The sequence below is a fragment of the Xyrauchen texanus genome, chromosome 8 (assembly GCF_025860055.1).
Source record: "Xyrauchen texanus isolate HMW12.3.18 chromosome 8, RBS_HiC_50CHRs, whole genome shotgun sequence".
In the NCBI taxonomy this organism is placed as follows: domain Eukaryota; kingdom Metazoa; phylum Chordata; class Actinopteri; order Cypriniformes; family Catostomidae; genus Xyrauchen; species Xyrauchen texanus.
Genome location: NC_068283.1, coordinates 11,985,970 through 12,007,116, shown reverse-complemented (window position 1 = coordinate 12,007,116; position 21,147 = coordinate 11,985,970). Strand labels below are relative to the sequence as shown.

Here is a 21,147-nt window from a genome sequence, read left to right as displayed (position 1 = left end):
TAATAATCTTTTAGGTGAGTGTATATCTATATATATATATATCTATCAAAGTCCCTCATTTCATCTGTTGTGGATTGCTCAATTGGAAACATTTTAGTCTCAGATCATGTCCTGGTGTGTTTAGAGGTGTTGCCACATACGGAGAATAAGAAATCATATAGTTGCTGCTTTAATGTATCCCTTTTGCAAAATCCTGAATTCCAACAAATGTTAAAGGCTGAAATTAATGTTTATATGCAGACAGACTGGTCCTCAGTATTCTCTATACAGTACGCCTCATTCACCATCAAATCTATAGCACAAGATCTCGTGGAATTGGAAGGGAATATTAAAAGTGCAGAGGCAGAGCTGAAGCACCGAATGCCATCTAATGGCCTCAGAGAGTTGTCCGGAATGAAATGCAGATTTAATACTATTTTGTAGCGGAAGGTGGTGTTTTGGCTATTTAGGGCAAGACAGTCATACTTTAAGGGAGACAAGGTATGGAAACATATAGATATATAAAATAGAGAGTCTTTTCTTCCATTCCCTCAGTGAAATCTGCTGGTGGTGAAATATTTACCTTAGCCATTGATATTAATAATGCTTTTAAAGAATTTTATCTTAATCTCTACAAACAAATGGATTAATTTCAGATTATTTTACTCTGGATAGGGGCCACCGGCAGGGTTGCCCTCTTTCCACATTATTGTTCCATCTTGCCCTGGGACCATTAGCAGCCATGATAAGAAAGGATGATGATTTTCCAGGTGTGGTGGCGGGAGGTGTGGAGCCATAAACTTTTGCTTTATGCAGATGATATTTGATTATTTGTCTCCAACTCTACTAGATCTATGCCTTGCCTCCACAAAATTATTAATTCCTTTTCTAAGTTCTCAGGATACAGAGTTAATTGGTCTAAATCCAAAGCTTTGGCTCTGACAGCATACTGCCCAGTAACAGCTTTTCAGCCGGGCAATTTCCAGTGGCCCAAACGGGGCATTAGTTATTTGGGTATTTTATTCCCAGCTAATTTGTATGATTTAGAGTTAATTTTGACACTTTAATAAAAAGGTTTGAGTGATGTGGGCAGGTGGGCTTCATTACATTTATCTATGATTGGGAAGGTTAATGTTATTAAAATGAAATGTAGTATATCCATACAGATGTCCCCCACTCTTATTTCAAGCAATTTGATAGCATAGTGAAGTCCTTTATTTGGAATGGTAAATGTCATAGATTACATTTCATTAAGCGGCATAGGCCGACTTACAAAGTTGGGTTTGACCTACCCAAGATTTTTTTATATTATTATGCATTCAGTCTCAGACATTTGGCTCATTGGTTGCTTCCACCTGAGAGAGCCCCTCCCTGGTTTTGTATTGAACAGAAGTTCTTATTTCACCATTGCAAAGCCTTTCTATCAAACTTACCGGAGAAGTTACACCCAGTTATCTCGCATTTGCACGTGGTATGGACAAAAGAATAATGGGGATTAAGGGGGATAATGGTTGATTGTGAATGAATGTTTTATGTGTCATGCTTGAGGAGCAACCAAAAAAAAATGTAATCTTCTGATTTATGGCATTATTTCTGCATTAACAAGTGCCGCCTTCTCACGCACTCTGCCAACAACATCTCGCTCACTCAGTCACATACACTCACAGCGCGACATGAGATATGAACCCGGTAAAGATGATTAATAAAAAACAACAAGGAGCTTGGTTTAAATGTTTTTTATCTTTGTTATCTTCCAAAATGACAGACATCATTTGGAATTATCTGTCAATATTTAAAAAAAAATAGGCAAGTGACAGAAATAGTTTAATGCAACCTCTGCATATTACATCTGGTTTGATGAAATGTTTCAGCACTGGCAGCTTTTGTGGGGGCTTATTGTTGTGACATTCATTTTACAGTAGTTTTTAAGCCACCTGCAGTTGTTATAACACCCTATAACAGCGCATATTCATCCAGAGCCTCCGCTGCTCGAAATCACCAGTGACATTAGTCTAGCTGATAACAGCAACTAAGCGGAAGTGTGGAGCATCCGAGAAGAAGTCTCTCGCCATAATGGCCCTGCCCATGGAGAAGTTAGGAAAAAGATGGATACATTGTTATCAGTTCAATGCCACTTTGGTGAATAAAAGTAACAATTTCTTACCATAAGAGCAAAATCTGTACATTATTCCAAACGTTTGGCTGCCAGTGTGTGTATATATATATATATATATATATATATATATATATATATATATATATATATATATATATATCACACTGTCCACTTACATCTTCAATCCCCCAGCTGAGGGATTGGTGAATATTCTTGCTTTAGTGATTTTGTGCTGAAAATTCAATTAATTTATTTAAAACACTAAAAACCTAAGACATTTCTAAATTCAAATTGCACTTCAAACTAAATAAAAAAATTAAATTAAATGAAGTGTTAAAAAAAAAAAAATCAACAAAAAAAAAAACAAGCACGTTTCCATTTACCGTCAGGCAAGTATCAGTCTATGACAACAGGTGGAAAGTTACTAATACATATTAAGATCTAAAAACAATTATAAATGTAAACAAAAATTAATGATAATAATCAATGAAATATAAATCACGTCTTCAGTGCGTGTACTTTGCTGCCTGTGCAAGTTGATAAGTTGGTAAAGAACATCTGGCTTTCAATGCGTTACTTAAGTTAATTTCTCTAAGGTTGCAAACTCTTCATTAGGCAACTATTCTTTATTTAAGGCTGTTCTATCCATTAGGCTATTGTAGTGATATTGGAAGTTACATTCATAATGTTTTCCCTTTTACCCGGTATAAAATTTCACACCGGTGTTGTACCTTGTACAGAGTAAAACCGGTAACCCTGTAGGAACCTTGGCAATATGACGATATATATAGTGGCGATGATATAAAGTGTCAATTGATAGAGATTTTGCTACATTATGTATATCGCGATATGCAAATATCCATGTGCACAGCGTGAACGAATCTATCAGTGGGCACACTTCACATAAGACTGAAACCAGGCTTGAGCGGGGAATGAATTGCGGCCAGCAAAATATGCGCACACTGGTTTAACGGCAGATTTACAAAAGGAATAGACCTTTTTTCACAGACTGCGATGACGCGCTCCACCTTATTTAGCAGTGTAAATCTCGCAATTTTCTTTTAGATTATACATTTTTTAAATATTGAGTGTAAATTTATAACATTATACTTATTGTTATATTATCCTGGAATTAGTTTAAAAAAATGAATTAGCACATCTGTGAGGGTTTTTTTAGTACAGCTGCTGAGAGTGACAGAAAATTTGGCAACTTCTCCCATCTGACTGTCTTAATCCACCGTTTTCAATTTTTTTTTCCTCTTCTGGAAAGTCATTCAAATGTAATAGTTGATTTTTTCTTTGGTCTTGGAGCAAACGGGTAAGTGAAAATAATAGTTGCTTTGATCTCCCATTCACTCCAATTCATCGCTGTTGAAGTTTACCCTGCAAACTTTTATTTCCGCGTTCTAAAACCCGGAGTGTGAAAAAGGTCTATTATGCAGATCAGGCAACGGTGCAAACCTGCACACAAACTTGTTGCGATTCTTTAGAATTCTGATTTTGTGGCCGATTCGGAGCGATCTATACTGCTGGATGCAGCAGTCCACCGTGATCTGACACACTCTGCTGGGACATGTGATCGAGACACCTGAATAATTTCTTTAACATGCTGAGGTTCGCTTGATTACACCGCACATCTGTACTTCATCAATTGATTAATTATTGCTGATATGATCAATAGAAAAATCAAGAAAATAAAGGGGAGCTTGTCGTTAAAACAGGTGCAACCCCTGTGGCGTATGTTCCCATGGACACGGTTCTGCAAATTGTGTCGTGCGATGGTAATCACCTGTTGTAATACAAACAATCCGTTTTACCACCACAAAATTAAGCATGCTAAAGAATATTATGAAAGCCAAAAGATGAGTTTAAGGAAAGTTTAATTTAATATTGAAATGTGGCATAATGTGAAATAGGGTAATATGGTAAGGTTGATTAACACCGAGTGTTTGTTTTATTTTTAACTTTGACTGTCAAGTTGTAAATAAGGAGAAAATTATAAAAGGGGAAGTAGATTATCCAAAAATAGGCAATATAAAATGGTTATTATGTTAACCAATTTGTTAAATAATATATCTTGATATATATCGTTGTCGTGATATTGGTCATATCACCCACCCCTAGCTGTAATTAACTACTAAGGAACAGCCAGCAAGACATGTATCAGAATTAAGTATTACAGTATGTTCCGGTATGTTGACATGGAAAAGAGTCAAGTAAACAGTTTAGCAGTCGTTATAGAAAAATATAGCCATGATTGACAAATCAGTATCAGGCATTCTGGTATGTTGCCATACTGTGACTGAATTAAGTATTCCAGATCATGTTTTAAAAAGGGCATTGCACATACTTAAAAAAAAAAAAAAAAAACATGTATAAATATATCCAACCAGTACACACAAAACAAACAAGTGTACAGATGTAAAAAGGTGCATTTATGTAAGTTGCATCTATGGTGGGCCCACCTGCAGATTATAATAACTGCTCTGCATGCAGTCTGGAGTTTCAATGATGTGATTTTAGTGCTGGGAAGTGGCTCAGTTATTACGTATAATTGATGTGTCAGAAATGGCGTGCATTACTTCACAGGCACTCTTGGAATGCGACTGAGACAATTGCAGGGGAGAATCATCTCACGTCATAAGCCCAAACAATCCAAGACCAACGGAGATGGTTACGAAGGGTGCCCTTTAAAAATCGCCATGGCAACTGCTGCTATCTTCAGTCAAATTACGGGATAGATGGTAAAACATAATTGGTGGGGATGCCATCTCCAGTATCTAGCATGGGGAAAGGAAAAGTGTCTAGATCTCACCTTGCCATGGTAGGCGCTGCTGTTCTTGGCTACGGCACACTGGCGGTCCACCAGGAAACAGTATCTCCTACGTTCCTCTGACAGCGCAGTTTTGTAGCCTTCTGCGATGAAGGTATCTAGCTCGCTCTGTTTACTGCTAATGGTATCAACGTACTGAGGAAAGACAATAAAGGGAGAAGAGAAAGCAACATTCAGTTTTTATAGCAAACATACAGTTTAACTCAAAAAAAGTTTGCATTTACACTCTTAAAAGCTCTTTCGTTCCTTGGAGATTCTTTTCAGTTCTTGATCATACATTAAGATGATGTGTTTTTCAAATCAACATCTTGGTTTTTGAGTTCTTAAGCACCACTACAGATGGTTTTCCAAAGAACTGGATAATAAAAGGTTCTTTGTGGAACCTTCAATGGAAAGTTCAACCATAATATAAAGAATTTTTGTATCAGATGACAATTTCATGGCCCTTTTATATATACACAGTACAGTACCATGGGCACTGTTTGATTACCATATTCATGCATCATGGAATTTACATTTCCCATCTCTGGAACTTTTGTGTTGCTGACATTTCTGAAAATGAGTAGGAGTGCTATTTATGTATGAATGTGTTTTAGATGTCTTTGTGGCAGTTTTTCTTATGAATACTAAAAGGCTTTTTTTTTTTTTTTAAGCGCTCTCTGCTGATTGGCCCATAATCACCTTGCCATCTGCCTGTTTCACATCCCCAGTGGGAACTCTCGGCTCCCGGAAATGTCAGAACCATTACAGAACTCATTATCTCAACACATCCAGGTGTTTTAGTGCCCTATTCCAATTTACCCACAACAGGATGAGGGGGACAACCCGTCCCCCATTGGTATTATCAGGCATTTCAGTTATACTGGTCTGAATGAGACAACTGATGAGAAAATATTATAACGAGGAAAGCTTTTCAGACACTATCAAGTATCAACTCTGGGAACTGCTTTAAAAAGACAACCTTACATTCAGAGAAGAATAAGTGAGTGTCAGAAATCTAATGGATCTGATCATCTACAAGGGTTACGCAACGAAAGCTCATCCGTGTTCGAATGAACTATGGGTTGTAAAGCTAATGGATGGTAAAACCAGCAGGAGACTTCATAGAGAGATTTTATGGACTTTCATCCATCTTTGAGCACTGTAACCAGAACACTCAAATACGAGCTTGTTAAAGAGAATATTTATTAGACAGCGGATAAAACAACCTTAGTTCAAGAGGCTGCATCAAAACACAAGGATCACATTTAAACTACAAGGTATGGTGTGCGGAGTACATGCAGTTTGATGTTGCTACCACAGGTTGGCGCTAGTTTCACACTGATCGAATTGCATTGGTTGAGGAACTTCGCAGCAGCAGATCACAAGGAGGAAATTAAATCCATGTCTCTTAGCTTTTATATAATCCATATGCTAGTGTAAACTCCTAAACCAAGTGTGAAGCTGATTTAATTATTTATTTATTTTAATTTACAGTCTTTATTTTCAGGAAAATGGACCAAAAACATTCATGACATCTCCTTGCCATACAATCAAGGGGACAGATGCTTTCAATTTCAAAAAATGATGCAAAAGCACTACAAAAGTTGCCCATATGACTCACACAAAGCTTTTGTATGACTTAAAAAGACTTGGAATACAGTGCACAATTGGAATGGAGCACTTTCATAATACTTCTATGGTGCTTTTCATCCTTTTTGTCCCTCCCTATTCACTGAAATTGTATGGAAAAGAACGACCAGTACAATCGCTCAATATTTCTTTTGTGTTCCAGGTAAGAGACTCTTATGTGTGTGGAATGTCATTAGGGTAAATAAATGTCAGAATCTTCAATTTTGGATAAAATATTCCTTACAAGCCATCTACATTGTAGAATACTAGATAGATAAACATACTTTCTACAGCCCTGTAGACTTGTATACACTTGTATACTGCAGTGTGAGAGACAAACCGAGGTAAAACCGTACAAGAGGTGCAATGAGTAAGAGAGAGAGCAATGGAAATGTGAAAGGTGAATGAGTGTTGAAGAGCAGAGGTCATAACAGCAGCTGAAAGTAGCTGAAAGTGTGGACAGGCATGATGTAGTTGACAAGGGTAAAATTTTGACCCGTTTCACGGCCGGCCCACCAGGAAAATCCTGGTTCTCCCTATGGCCAGTCCAGACCTGATACAGACAGTAGAAAGGTGGCATGAAAGGCCACAACAATCGAAATTGACCAAAAGACTCTATGAAATCAGAATTGGAGTTTTGAGGCTTTTATTCAATGTCTGTTAGCTTTCAGGCTATGTATTGTTAGCATTAGCTTGCTCTCAGTGGGGGATCTGAAGTGCACTATATAGCTGATTTGGATCAATATTGCAATTAAATGAAATGTTAACACAATATACTTTAAGAAACACATTTTCTGTCAAATATGCAGTCTTTTTCATCTTTATAGTCTTTTATCCAAATGTAAAACAAATTGTTCCACCTCTAAAACGACTTCCCTTTTCAGATGACATAACAGGTCCCTCATACTTTTCAACCCCTCTCCTCCAACCAGCTGTCAAATCATCCAATTCCCAGAGCCAATCAATTCCCAATGGATTAGTTCAAGTACTTTTTTGTTTTCACTCTAAAATACTTCCTTCAAATTACGGAAGTACAACATTGAATCTGCATCTCTCCCCCATGAGCGCCATGCCTCAACTTGTCAGGAGCATGTGCGCTAACTGCTATGCTACAGCTCCAACAGCATGCTACTTTAATATGGAGCACAAATACCCAAACACAATGTTGCACTGCACTCTAGAAGCCATTGAACCAATTTAATCCAGCCTTTATCACATAAAATACATTTCTCTAACTAGAATTGAGCAAAATCAAACTGAAGACTGAAGTATAGAAGCAACATTTCAGACACGTGCATTATGTTGTTTATGTCTGTGCTGTCTTTAACACAGTATTGGCAACAGCTATTATCCTAACATATTGTCGTCAGTCTCGAAACTAAATTTTAACATGGTAAACACCCTAGCAAAAAGTACCATGCCTTCAGGGCAGTAATGTGCCTATGATGCATTACAATGCTGCTAATTAACGCCTTCCTGCTAGATATGCTGCACAGAAAAAAGGAGGTGGAATCAGTCTATTCTAAAGCAATACTTGTGTACTGTAAAGTACAAAGCCCTCAAACTTAAACGCTTCCTGCTGGGTCTATGGCTGCGTCAGCCTGATATCGCCTCAGCTACACTAATGTCTGTGACATCAGCATTCCTTCATCCTGTGGCATGGCTCAGCTTCCCCTCCAAAGGAACAATCCCTCACTCTCTTAGGATAATGCTAACGCTGGAGTCTTGTGTGGTGACAGCAGTTTTGGGGAGTAACTAACTAACATAAGCGACTCTGGCAGATTAACTCCAATGTAAGATGAGGCATTGATCACATGCGCTCTCCTTAATCATATGTAGCTCTGGAAGCGAATCAGTTTGTTCATGTGGTTCACATAAGTGACCAGAGGTGGGTAGTGATATTTAACACGTAATCTGGATTATGTAATCAGATTACAAAATCAAGTACTTGTAATTGGATTACATTACATTTTAAAATACTCATAGTTGGTTACTTTTTATACTTTACATGATTACATATTAACAAGGCAGTGGCAGAAAATTGTTAATTTATTGATCATCCTAATCACTCTCTTATATAATTTTTTTTACATTTTTCATTTTAAATCAGCACAATGCTGATTTACAATCGGTAAGTCTTCGAGTACTTTCGGAAGAGACGGGGAGGGGAGAGGGTTGTGTGTATTGCACTCGGAACTGATCCTCGCTTCTAGCCAGCCAGGTGAAGATGGAGCAGTCTAAATCAGCATTTAACCACTGAATCTATAGAGATAATTACATTTTTAAGAATGAAATTACACCAATGGGGTGCAGCTCACACATTGAACTTAATTGCTTCAAATAATCTAATGGATGCCATCTCTAAGGGTCCTTCCTGCAGGGTACATAATAGTTCAACAGCAATATGTGCAGCAATATGGATAAAAGCCCATCACTCTACTGTTGCTGCTGATGCAGTGGATTTCACTGCCTGAAACTTGACATAAAACTTGACAATTGTTCTTTGTGTGATTTGGTGGAACTGCTGTTTTATTCTTAATGTTCGAAAGATAATACCTTGCACCTCAGCTTGGGAATAGGTGATGGACTATCAGTACAAGCAGTTAGGATGTCGATTGAACGTGTTAATTCAATGTGATTAAATTGATTAAAAATAACGCAATTAATCTCAATGCCCCTGGACCATAATAAGGAAGATTAGTGAGTAATACAAGCTTGTAATACCACCTGTTTACTCCAGAGGGCAGTAAGTGAAACTTCAGCTGTATGGGCAATGCACAGTTTATACAGAGAACAAAACAACCATCCAGCACGTAGCACAACACAAACATGCGTTACGTTCTTGCGTTCAAAACACTTAGAGCGCAAATTCGAACTTAAGGGATCTTAAGATGTGTTCTAAGTATTAAACTATATTTAACTTGACACAGTGACCTAAAAATGTTATGTTTATGACGCAACGCAACCGAGATACTACACAAGCATATCTGACGCTTGTTGAAATTGACGGGCCCTTAAACAAGCCCTCATAATAAATCTCCAACTGATTGACAAATTCACTTGTGAAATGGATTGATGAATTGTATGCCAATAATTGACTTATGATCCATAATATGGTAATAAACAATACATTGCATTCTAAAGCTGCTTTTTGTATTGTCTTATCAATGATGAACAATTCTGCCACAAGAATGTAATGCATTTTAATTATCTGAATATGTTTTATTATATATATATATATAACATTTTTAAATATTTAAAGATAACTATGTATTATTTATTTTATCATTATCTATGGAATTATTGATATAGGGGCTTTCTCAGCAAATATTTGTATATGCGATTAATTAATCGGGACATCACGTAATTAATTAGATAAAAAAATTTAATTGATTGACAGCCCTAGTTAAAAGTGTTTTGAATTATAACATTTGGCCATGCAGATTTAGTGTTTATTTAATTCATTAAATGTTTAATTCACTTTTCAAAAATGTCATAAAGAGCTCTTCTTGTGAGGCTCTTTTTTAAATTAGAAATAATGGAATACTTTTTATTTCTCTTTGTACTTATGATAAAATTATTATCCTACTCAAATGCATGTGTCATAAAACAAAACAGAATTAGGTTTAAAGTATTCCAAAAAGTAATCGTATTACATTACCCCAAAAATGTAATCTACGAGATTACGTTACTGATTGCATTTTTTGTCATGTGAATTGCAATCCAGTACTGATTACAAATTTCAAGTAATCCGCCAAACACTGTAAGTGACACCACAAATGTACAGAGCAGTTATCTGAGTTACCGTAGACTTTGTCAGTTCAAACCAGTCTGGCCATTCTCTGTTGACCTCTCTCATCAACAAGACATTTCTGTCCACAGAACTGCCCCTCACTGGATGTTTTTTTGTTTTTGGCACCATTAATAGCAAACTCTAGACTGTGTGTGAAAATCCCAAGAGGTCAGCAGTTACAGAAATACTCAAACCATGCGATAATCTATTCAGCCAATCATGTGGCAGCTGTGCCATGCATAAAATCATGCAGATACGGGTCAGGAGCTTGAGTTAATGTTCACGCATCAGAATGGGGAAATAATGTGATCTCAGTGATTTGTATCATAGCATGATTGTTGGTTCCAGACGGGCTTGTTTGAGTATAAATGCTCTGTTCAATTGTGGTGAGAAGATCATCTCAGAATGCTGTACTGAGATGCAGGTTGATGCTGATTTGGCGGCACGAGAAAGACCTACACAATATTAGGCAGGTGGTTTTAATGTTGTGGCTGATCGGTGTATGCCTCTTGTATACATAGAAAACAGCTACCTTGGAACGCTCCCAAGAAGGTGGCCGAGTGGACTGACTTGCCTTGAAAGGTACATCTTTTGTGTTTTAGGGAGGAAAGAATGTATCGGTGGGTTTGTAAAAACATGAGGATGAGGTAACAATGACATCATTTTAATTTCAAATCCCTTTACTATCCTATAAAATAACTTTCAGTATACCCAACAACTTTTTCAAATAGGAAGCTTTGTTGTAGCTTTACTACTTCAACCTGTTTCCTGGACCCCCTTTGTTGTTGATGCTTAGAAACACAATGGAGCTAAGCCACAAGTCTGATAATGTTCTATGCCCAATTTAAGAATGATAACTTGAAGAATGAAGTTTTATGAAACATTTACCAAGACCATGTCATGTGATTCTGGCCACATAGCTGCAGACTTGTGGCTTAGCTCCATTGTGTTTCTGCCACATGTAGCTTTATTCATTAGCATTAGCACCATATTTGTAATCGTCTATTTATTTACAACATGTCTCGTTAGCCAAATGATACGTTTTATGCTTGATACAGAGTTTATAAGGCTATATAGCCGGAGTATCTTTTAGCTTGGCAACAAGGGGTAACGGTGTGCAAGTGTTCTTCCATATACACTCTAATTGCTTTCCTAGAGCTAGCAGTGCAGTCCACACCATTCAGAAGCATGACATGTCTGTTAAAGCGTGATATCACAGTTAGTGAGAACCTTTGCAATTCCCTCCTCACGTCATCTCCATCTCCCTCCTGCTGCACCTCATACCACTCTATTGAACTGAATAATTAGCTAATTAGCATCTTCAGAGGGACTTCAGCAACTAATTATTTCAGCAGCAGCAGGGAGGAAAAAGAACAGAGGACGGAGGTCTGAGTGAACAAGTGAGAGACGAGAGTGAGAGAGAGATGGGTAAAGTATAAAAGAACATGTTGCAATACAAGTCGTCGAGCAGTCAGTCTGCTGCATGATAAATTGCAGAAAGCAATTCTCATCCTTAATTCAAGCCTATTTGTGGAGATTTGCCAATGAATCGCAAGCTCCGAACCTCAAAAACCGCATCACCCCTTAATGATAAACTGCAAAACAAATATATGAATATAAAAATAATAATCTCTTAACCAATCAGAATTTTCTCTCGTTTTCCATTAAAGGGATAGTTCACACAAAAGTGAAAATTCTCTCATCATTTACTCTTGGCATCCCAGATGTGTATGACTTTGTCTTCTGCAGAACACAAATGAAGATTTTTAAAAGAATATTTCAGCTCTTTAGATACATTGAATGCAAAGTAAATGGGTGCCAAATCTTTGAAGCTTCAAAAATCACATAAGTCAGCATAAAAGTAATCCATAAGATTCCAGTGGTTAAATCTATATCTTCAGAATTGATATTATAGGTGAGAAACAGATCACTTTCACATTCTTCTTCTTGTGTTTTTGGTGAGCAAAACCGCCCCCTACTGGGCAGGTAGAAGAATTTCTTAAACTTAAACATTGATCTGTTTCTCACCCACACATATCAGAACACTGGAGTCATATGGATTACTTTTATGATGCATGTATGTGCTTTGCATTGTATGGACCTACAGAGCTGCAATATTCTGCTATAAATCATAATTTGTGTTCTCCAGAAGAAAGAAAGTCATACTCATCTGGGTTGGCATAAGGGTGACTAAATTATGAGAGAATGTTCATTTTTGGGAGAACTATCCCTTTAAGAAAATCTAAACAAACAAATAAATTCCCCAACTGACATATTTTTCTTGTTTTACACATAAATGTAACAAGTTAATGATATTAATGCTCAAAACAAGAAAGAACAAACTTAATTCATGATACGTTCTCTGCAAACAGGTCTTTTTAATTTCTCAATTTTTACATTTATCTTGTTTTTAGGCTATTAAGACATTCTAACAAAATTACAATAGACAAGATAACTGGTTAATACTTATTTTGTTTTTGTTTTTTTTTGCAGTTTAGCAGTATGCTTTACAAAATGATGGACACCTTTTCAGTGCACTATGTGTATGTGCAGACTAAGACTTTACTTTATGGGCCCTTGACTAAATCACTTGACTTTTCCTGCTCTTGCCCAAGGCCACATATATTTTAAAATGAGTCTGAGGCATAAAATAAGAGGAGGTTTAATCCTCTTGATGGCTGGTCTCTCTCTCTCTCTCTCTCTCTCTCTCTTTCTGACTGACTCCAAAAAGGCATAATATTCATTACATTTAAATGCCTATTAAAACCATAGCTATAAAACATTTTAAGCTCAAAAGTTAGGATGAGCCATGTAATTCTATATAATTGTGAAAAGATGCTTGGCAAGCCCACAGCTAAACATACTGGAGAAAAACAAACAAACAAAAAATAAAACTGTAATTTCTGTGTAATCACCAACGCAGAGCCTCTGCTGGCTAATGACTTATTTTACAGAATAAAAAATAAATACAAAATCTGTCTCTTTCTGCAGCAAGCAAAGCACCACCCAGCCCGAGCTCACTGTCTGCAGGGCATCTGGCAGCAGACGGACATTTATCAACTGCCAGCATCAACAGCAGTCAAGCTGAAAGATCCCTGCTCCTACACGTTCATGACCTCAGGAGGGAATTCTGACCCTGGATACTGTTTGAGCACACACATAAACAGAGCCGGCCCAAGACATAAGCGAGCTAATCAGCTGCTCAGCGGGTGGCCAGCAGGGGGCCCACAAGAGCACATGAAATGACAGCTTGATTTTGTTTATTTTTTATATATATATTATGTCAATGGACAGCAGTATTGCAGCAAAACAGCAATGACACAAAAAAAGGACATATCCCTCTGGTGCAGAGAATAAAAGATAAAGAAAACAGAGGAAGAGAAAAAACTGCAAGATAAAGGTATGTTATGTAGCTAGGCTATGTTGCAAGCTAACCTTAGCTGGCTAGTTAGTTAACATAGTTTTAGGAAAGTTCACGTTTGATTAAACATCCTTAAATAGCATTGACATGTTAATATATCATAATACAATATATAACTTAGAAGATAAAAACTTTCATCGAAACTAGCTGTGTAAAAATAACTTGTTTCTGGGTATATATTTCTGTAATAAAAATAAGCTTCTGTTTCATAAACTTGGTACTGATATCAACTAAACATTATTTACATTAGTCTGCCATTTTGGGGTCTTTGCTATTATATTCCAATATCATTATGCCTCAATTAGCTAGTTATATATTAAGAGTTGTTGTTTTAGGTGTACAGATGGCTAGCTGCGGTTTATAATAATCTATGTTAAAATAACATCAACATCCGTCAACTATGTACTCTAATGAAACTTCCCTTGGAGCACTGTTGAAATATTTTGGAGGTGGGGCACAACCAACGCCACATGCCCCAAGTGCCAGTGCTACGGCTGATGATGATACAGCAGGTGAGTTTTCAACAATCCCAGATCAATATATTTACAGTATATGGATAAACCATGCCTTTTGTTAAATCTTTTTTTGTTTTAGACAGACAGTTGCATTACCTTCTAATATGACATCTAACATGTCAAGCTTTTATTATTTTAATCTTTCCTCAGGTGTTAAATCACCATAGTGATTACAGAAGGGCACATGATGACAACAAGTTCATCAACAGTGACCCTTCCTGGAGCAATGACCAAAAAACATGTTGAGAGAATGTCACTCACACAAAAACTAAACACTATCAGGGTAACACGTGAAATTAAAATAATGCAGTAAACATTAACTACACTACATCAATTATAACACAGAACACCCCAATGTACATAACTGATATTAAAAATAAGAAGAAACATAACTATTCCCATACAATATAATGGGTCACGCAGGGAATTCTGGGAATGCCCGATTATTATTTTGGTTGTTTTCTCGTAATTTTAACAATAATTTCCCAAACCCTTGTTAAACATAGTATACATCTTTTTCCATTAATATGGTAAAATAATTTACCATAAGTTTTTACAACTAAAAACTGCACCGTAAATTTACATGTATTGTCATTTTAAATTTAGATTTTTGCAGTTTATTTAATTATAATTATAATTTTTTTAATGTTAAAATCCTTGATATTTTATACAGTGTACAAATACTAGCTTTCTCTAAATTCAATAAATTTTTTGTGAATTCTATTCTATTCTATTCTATTCTATATAGTTTGTTTTTTTTGGTCCAAGATGCCACATTTAAGATATTAAGTAATTTTATAAATGTATTATTGTAAAATTGTGTTGGCCAAAACAACGGTAAAATATTTTCTACGAAACCTATCAAATTTTTGCTGTTTTGTTAATTATTTTACTGTTTAAAAGAAGCTGAAAAGCTTTCCAAAGGCTGTTAAATGTCAGGTTTCCATGTGACTAATAACCCCAAACAATGACAAAATGCCCCACTATTGGCCACAAAAAAGGTCAGCCTTTGTTTAATGAACTGTATCTGTTTTTCTGTGCAAAACAGTGGATCAGTCCAAAACCTTTTTTCTTGCCAAGACTTCATGGCAACAAATAAATAGACCTGCAAAAATAAACCTACACTGAGGAATATCCACTAGGGTGTAAAAAGGGTGACAACTAGCCCAAGTCTCCACTATACACTTGCACAGCTACATTTTGTGGATGTTTTAGCTGATGGGGTGCATCATAGCTCTGTAATGGGGTCAGAAAGGCTTTACTTTCACACCCCGCAGATCATGTAAGCTTCCTGAGAAGTTCGGGGGCCTGAGAGTGCATGCACAGAGTCAAGCTTTGCTTATCGAATTGTGTCAGGTCTCCACAGCCCTGCTGTCATAGTGTAAGACTCCTCTCTGCAGGCCACCATGCAGACACTGCAATTAAGACATTGAATTGAGGCCTGGTCCACTTGCGTAGTTTATACAGAGAACGCCTGTAAAAACATCTTTGGTGTTTGTGTGCGTGTGTACACGGCAGCCTCTTATTTGATATGCCGCAGTGCTGTTTGTATAAATACCTACGGATTTCACCCACCCATTGTGTCCTCAGTGCCACTAGAGGCTTACTTCACTTCTTGCATTCATGCGCTGTTAAAATCATCTCGGCATTAACATGATGTAGGTGGTCCTGCTGAAGCAGAGCCTCTCCATCCACCTCCATCCTTTCAAAGGCCTTGAGCGACACACTAGCTGTGTTTCTGAACCGCAGCCAGCAGAGCTGGCTGTGGCCATGAGGGGGCTCACCTGCAACTCCTTCTCGCCATACTTGGAGGGGTTTTTGCTGCCCTGGCTCTTCCTCCGCAGTTTCTTCAGCTCACCTTGGCATTTCTCCAGACTCTCTCCTTTGCTTTTGTGCTCAATCTGGTACTTCTTGAGAGCTGCCTTCAGGAGACAAACACAAGAATATTGTTGGTGCATGCAGAAATCATCAAACTGTAGCCACTGCATCTGGTAGTATTGTACAATTAACATGCACACTTATGTTATCGTAGACACTTACATTATTAGATAAACTGTCATTTTCTTCATCAACGAGACAACAAGTGCATAACAAGGGACCAAAATTAACACTGGACAAGCACTAAAATTGACCAATAACTTTGTGAGAAACTGCGACAGAACAGTAGACGGACCCTAAATGAGCAATTCAAATCAAAAGACAAATCATATCAAGCTATCAGCACTGTAAAGTTTTTTTTGTACTTTTAATGCATTATTTTCCCACCGTCTGTGTTCCCTGTCCTGATTTTATTTTTTATCTATCAACATGATTGGCTAGAGAGAGTCTGGTGACTCCCATCAAATCAAATCACATGTAAAAAAAACTTGAATGGCAGCTGCAGATCTGGCACCAACTGTTATGGATGCCTCAAGCACAGTTCAACAGCTGAACATCTCGGCCACACCTGAAAGGGCTTTTTGCAGTGAAAAAGACCAATTGCTTGATTGTGTCATGCGAGTTTAACTTGCTCAAGCCAGATATCAGCATTATTCCTACCTCTAATTTGAAGAAACATCTTGAGGTAAATTAAATATTTCTGCTGACTAAAAACTGTCTATAACGTAGCCTGTAATAAATCTATCACTGAGATTATTGGTCTGCTGTGAGAGACTATCAATTGTCAATTGGGCTGGGAAATAAAATGATCTAGATGTTTATCTGAAAAGAGAGAAATATCCTCGATCAAACTTTTGAGTAGTTTTCAATATTTAGCCTATGTTTTACATCTAGACCAGGGGTGTTCATTACATCAATCACGATAGAAAGAGCACCACTGGTTGGTTGGTCTAGATAAAATATAAAAGATTGACTTTTTATTTCCTGACGTCTGTAGCTGCAAGTTGTTTGATTGACACACGGCTAATGTTTGAGCGCTAAAGCGGTTAGGTGCCTAAATGGTCAAATACACTTTTAAATCCTCACCAAGACAGGCATTGGTGGAATTATAATGTAAACGCTGTCATTTATGTCTAAAGTGAATTTAAACATTGGGACAAAAATCATTTGCATAAAAAAGTCGGACTTGAAGTGTACATGTAACTGAATTGAGCACTGTCTAGTAGGCTATATGTCATATAAAGGCTATTAATCAAGCAACAATAACAAGGAAATGAGAAAACCACTCATTAGTTTTGGCTGAATAACTTGGAGCTTTAAAAGTATTAATGTGATAGAATAAAACAATGATATTTTTAATAATAATATAGATTTTTTAAAACATTATTTTTTTTAATAATACCGACCCCTGTTAATTTGTATAATAAATTACCAGGAAAGTAGAGATGATAAAATCATTTATAATTATGCTTAGCCTTCAAGAGCAAAACTTCAGCAGAATATTCAACCAGTCACAAACTTCAGAAAATTGTTCATCATGCATTAGACTGACAACACAATTATTTCTGGGCTTAAGAGATACAAGAACTAAATGTGGAACATAGTATCTCAAAAGGAGGACAATGTGGCCCCCCATGTGCTACTTAAAAAATAATTCACACAAAAATGAAAATTCTCTCATCATTTATTCACCCTCATGCCATACCAGATGTCTATGACTTTCTTTCTTCAGAACACAAATTAAGATTTCTAGAAGAATATTTCTGCTCTGTAGGTCCATTCAATGTTAGGGAAGGGGTGCCAATAAAATGTACGCTCCAAAAAGGACATAAAAGCAGCATAAAAGTAATACATACAACTCCACTGGTTTAATCCATGACTTCAGAATTGATATGACGTGTGTGGGTGAGAAACAGATTGATATTTAAGTCTAGAAATTCTTCTCTCTACCCAGTAGGGGGCTATATGCATGAATGTGAATCACCAAAAACACAAGAACAACAATATGAAAGTTAAAGTGGAGATTGACTGAGCAGGGAGGAGAATTAATAGTAAAAAAATATTAAATATTGATCTGTTCTCACCACATCTATCATATCACTTCTGAAGACATGGATTAAATCACTGGAGGCACATGGATTAGACTACTTTTATGATGATTTATGTGATTTGTTGAGCTTCAATATTTTAGCAGCGATTCACTTTCATTGTTTGGACCAAAAGAGCTGAGATATTGTTCTAAAAACCTTAATTTGTGTTCTACAGAAGAAAGTCATACACTTCATGGATGGCATGAGGGTGAGTAAATTATGAGAGAATTTTTAGGTGAATTATTCCTTTTTAAGCATAATGTAACCCCTGTACCAAAACAAATGTTCCCATGCCTGCTCTACCTCCTCTAATGTGCAGGACATGACATGCCAAGTGATCCTGCTTATTAAGCATTGTTTTCCCATTCCTTGCATTCCTTTAAAAGTTGGCATACAGTGTTCATTATAATGGGGCATAGGGTTTGCAACTCAGTACTCAATACCCATGAGTACTTTTAATGAGCTACTATTTTACTTTTGAGTAGTTTTTAGGACAGCTACTTTTATTCTACTCACACTAAATTTTTTGGGAAATAACAGTACTTCTACTTCAGTACTCTTTCCACCCCTGCTTGTAATTAGAGTTAAAAGGATTTGGCCTAAATGAACAAAATTAACTTACTGTGTATTGAAAGAATCAATTAACATTTGTATGTGTTGTGCAAAGCAAGAACATTAAAATATTGAGCTGGAAAAGTCACCTTTATTGTTGTGCATATTAGTTTGGACATCATTTGTACTTGCATATTGAACCATATGCGACAAAATCGGTTTGCATATATTTAAGGTTTACATGCATGTAGCTTGTAATTAGAGGAGTTTTCTTATGGAGACGGAACATACTTCTGTTCAAACACACGCCGTCTCTGAGTGCACACTTTTCCTCCATCAAGATGTTCACTGGTGTCCGAGTGGATTCAAAAGTAAGCCATTTCATGTTCAATCATAACTTCTGCTATTATTTTTGTAATAAGGGAACTACACAAATATTAAATTGAAATGTATTTGCATAAACATCCCTAACAGTACTTCATGTTGAAAGGAGACATACAGCAAGTTGCTGGTTTAGGTAACTGAAGTAAACTCAGTTTAATTATGATATTTTACATTATATAGAATACAATCAAACAGCAAAAGTTATCTAAAAGCGTTTTTTGTCCATCAGGATATTATTTTAAATGATGCAGTACATGCTTATCTAAAGCAGCTTCTCTGTGGAAGCAGCTTTTCTACACAATTTCTACATTTTACAAGCATTTTAACATTGAGGAATTTTTGTTTACAGGAGTTAGCCTGTGATTCGTTAGATTCAATTATTTTTTTTTAAGGTTACTGTTGTGTCATTTAGTCAAGTCAAGTGTTTTTATTGTCATTCAACCATATACAGTTAGTATACCAACATAGGAAAAACACAGAACCACATGAGACTATACATGACTAAATATCATTTCTACATAAAGTGCACATGCAAACTTGTGCAAAAATTATGGGACAGTACAATAAATTACTAAAAGGAACAGGACACAGTGAGAGACAGTGCAGCGCCGACCAGTACACCGTAGTGCAAACAGATGACACTTTCTAAAATGCTAAATGTAAGCATACCATATTATGAGATAGTGTTCTAGTGTACGTGTGTGTGTGCGTGTGTCAGTCCAGCCTCTGAGTATTGAGGAGTCTGATGGCTTGGGGGGGGAAGAAGCTGTTACACAGTCTGGCCGTGAAGGCCAGAATGCTTCGGTACCTCTTGCCAGACGGCAGGAGGGTGAAGAGTTTGTGTGAGGGGTGTCTGTGGGGTCATCCACAATGCTGGTTGCTTTTATGTTTTATGTAGCGTTTTATGTAAATGTCTTTGATGGAGGGAAGAGAGACCCCTAAGATCTTCTCAGATGTTCTCACTATCCTCTGCAGGGCTTTACGGTCCAAACCAGGCAGTGATGCAGCTGATCAGGATTCTCTCAATAGTCCCTCTATAGAATGTAGTGAGGATGGGGGGTGTGAGATGTGCTTTTCTCAGCCTTTGAAGAAAGTAGAGACGCTGCTGGGCTTTCATGGTAACAGAGCTGGTGTTGAGGTACCAGGTGAGGTTCTCCGATAGGCGAACACAAAGGAATTTGGTGCTCTTGACGATCTCCACAGCGGAGCCGTCGATGTTCAGCGGAGAGTGGTCACCATGCGCTCTCCTGAAGTCAACAACCAACTCTTTTGTTTTGTACACATTCAGAGACAGGTTGTTGGCTCTACACCAGTCCGTTAGCCGCTGCACCTCCTGTCTGTATGCGGACTCATCGTTCTTGCTGATGAGACCCACCACGTTTGTGTCATCGGCGAACTTGGCGATGTGGTTTGAGCTGTACATTGCTGCACAGTCGTGAGTCAGCAGAGTGAACAGCAGTGGACTGAGCACACAGCACTGGAGCCCCCCCAGTGCTCAGTGTGGTGGAGATGCTGTTCCCGATCCGGAGTGACAGAGTCCAGGATCCAGTTGCAGAGGGAGGTGTCCAGGCCCAGCAAGTTCAGCTTTCCAATCAGGTGCTGAGGAATGATCGTGTTGAATGCTGAGCTAAAGCCTATGAACAGTATGAGTCCTTTTTATCTAGGTGCGTGAGGGCCAGATGCTAGTCTGCACATCCTCTGAGCACTCTGCCAGGAATGTTGTCTGGTCCAGCAGCCTTCCATGGGTTGACTCTACGTAGAGTTTTCCTCACATCAGCCGTGGTAAGACAGAGCACCTGGTCGTTGGGAGGAGGGGGTGGTCTTCCTCACCACCACGTCGTTCTGCGCCTCAAACCGAGCGTAGAAGTCATTCAGCGCATCTGAAATTTAACTGATAGACTTTCTAAAGAATATTGAGGGCTCAAAGAACTTGTTTGGTCTAGTTTCCCCACCCTAGTTTGAACAAGGTGGATGT

The 21,147-nt window shown here is 37.5% G+C and overlaps 1 protein-coding gene across 4 annotated transcripts in view; it reads right to left on the bottom strand.

Moving 5' to 3' along the window:
- LOC127647679 (brain-specific angiogenesis inhibitor 1-associated protein 2-like) overlaps positions 1-21,147 on the bottom strand; it is a 132,212-nt gene that overhangs the window by 34,910 nt on the left and 76,155 nt on the right. For all 4 annotated transcript variants that reach the window (XR_007971089.1, XM_052132086.1, XM_052132084.1 and 1 more), the window contains exons 6-7: positions 16,053-16,190; positions 4,911-5,063 (exon numbers count right to left, since the gene is read on the bottom strand). Coding sequence is in view for 3 of the 4 variants with exons in the window: in XM_052132086.1 (XP_051988046.1) it covers positions 4,911-5,063; positions 16,053-16,190 (291 nt within the window). In the remaining variant the exon portion in view is untranslated. The remainder of the gene's footprint in view (positions 1-4,910; positions 5,064-16,052; positions 16,191-21,147) is intronic.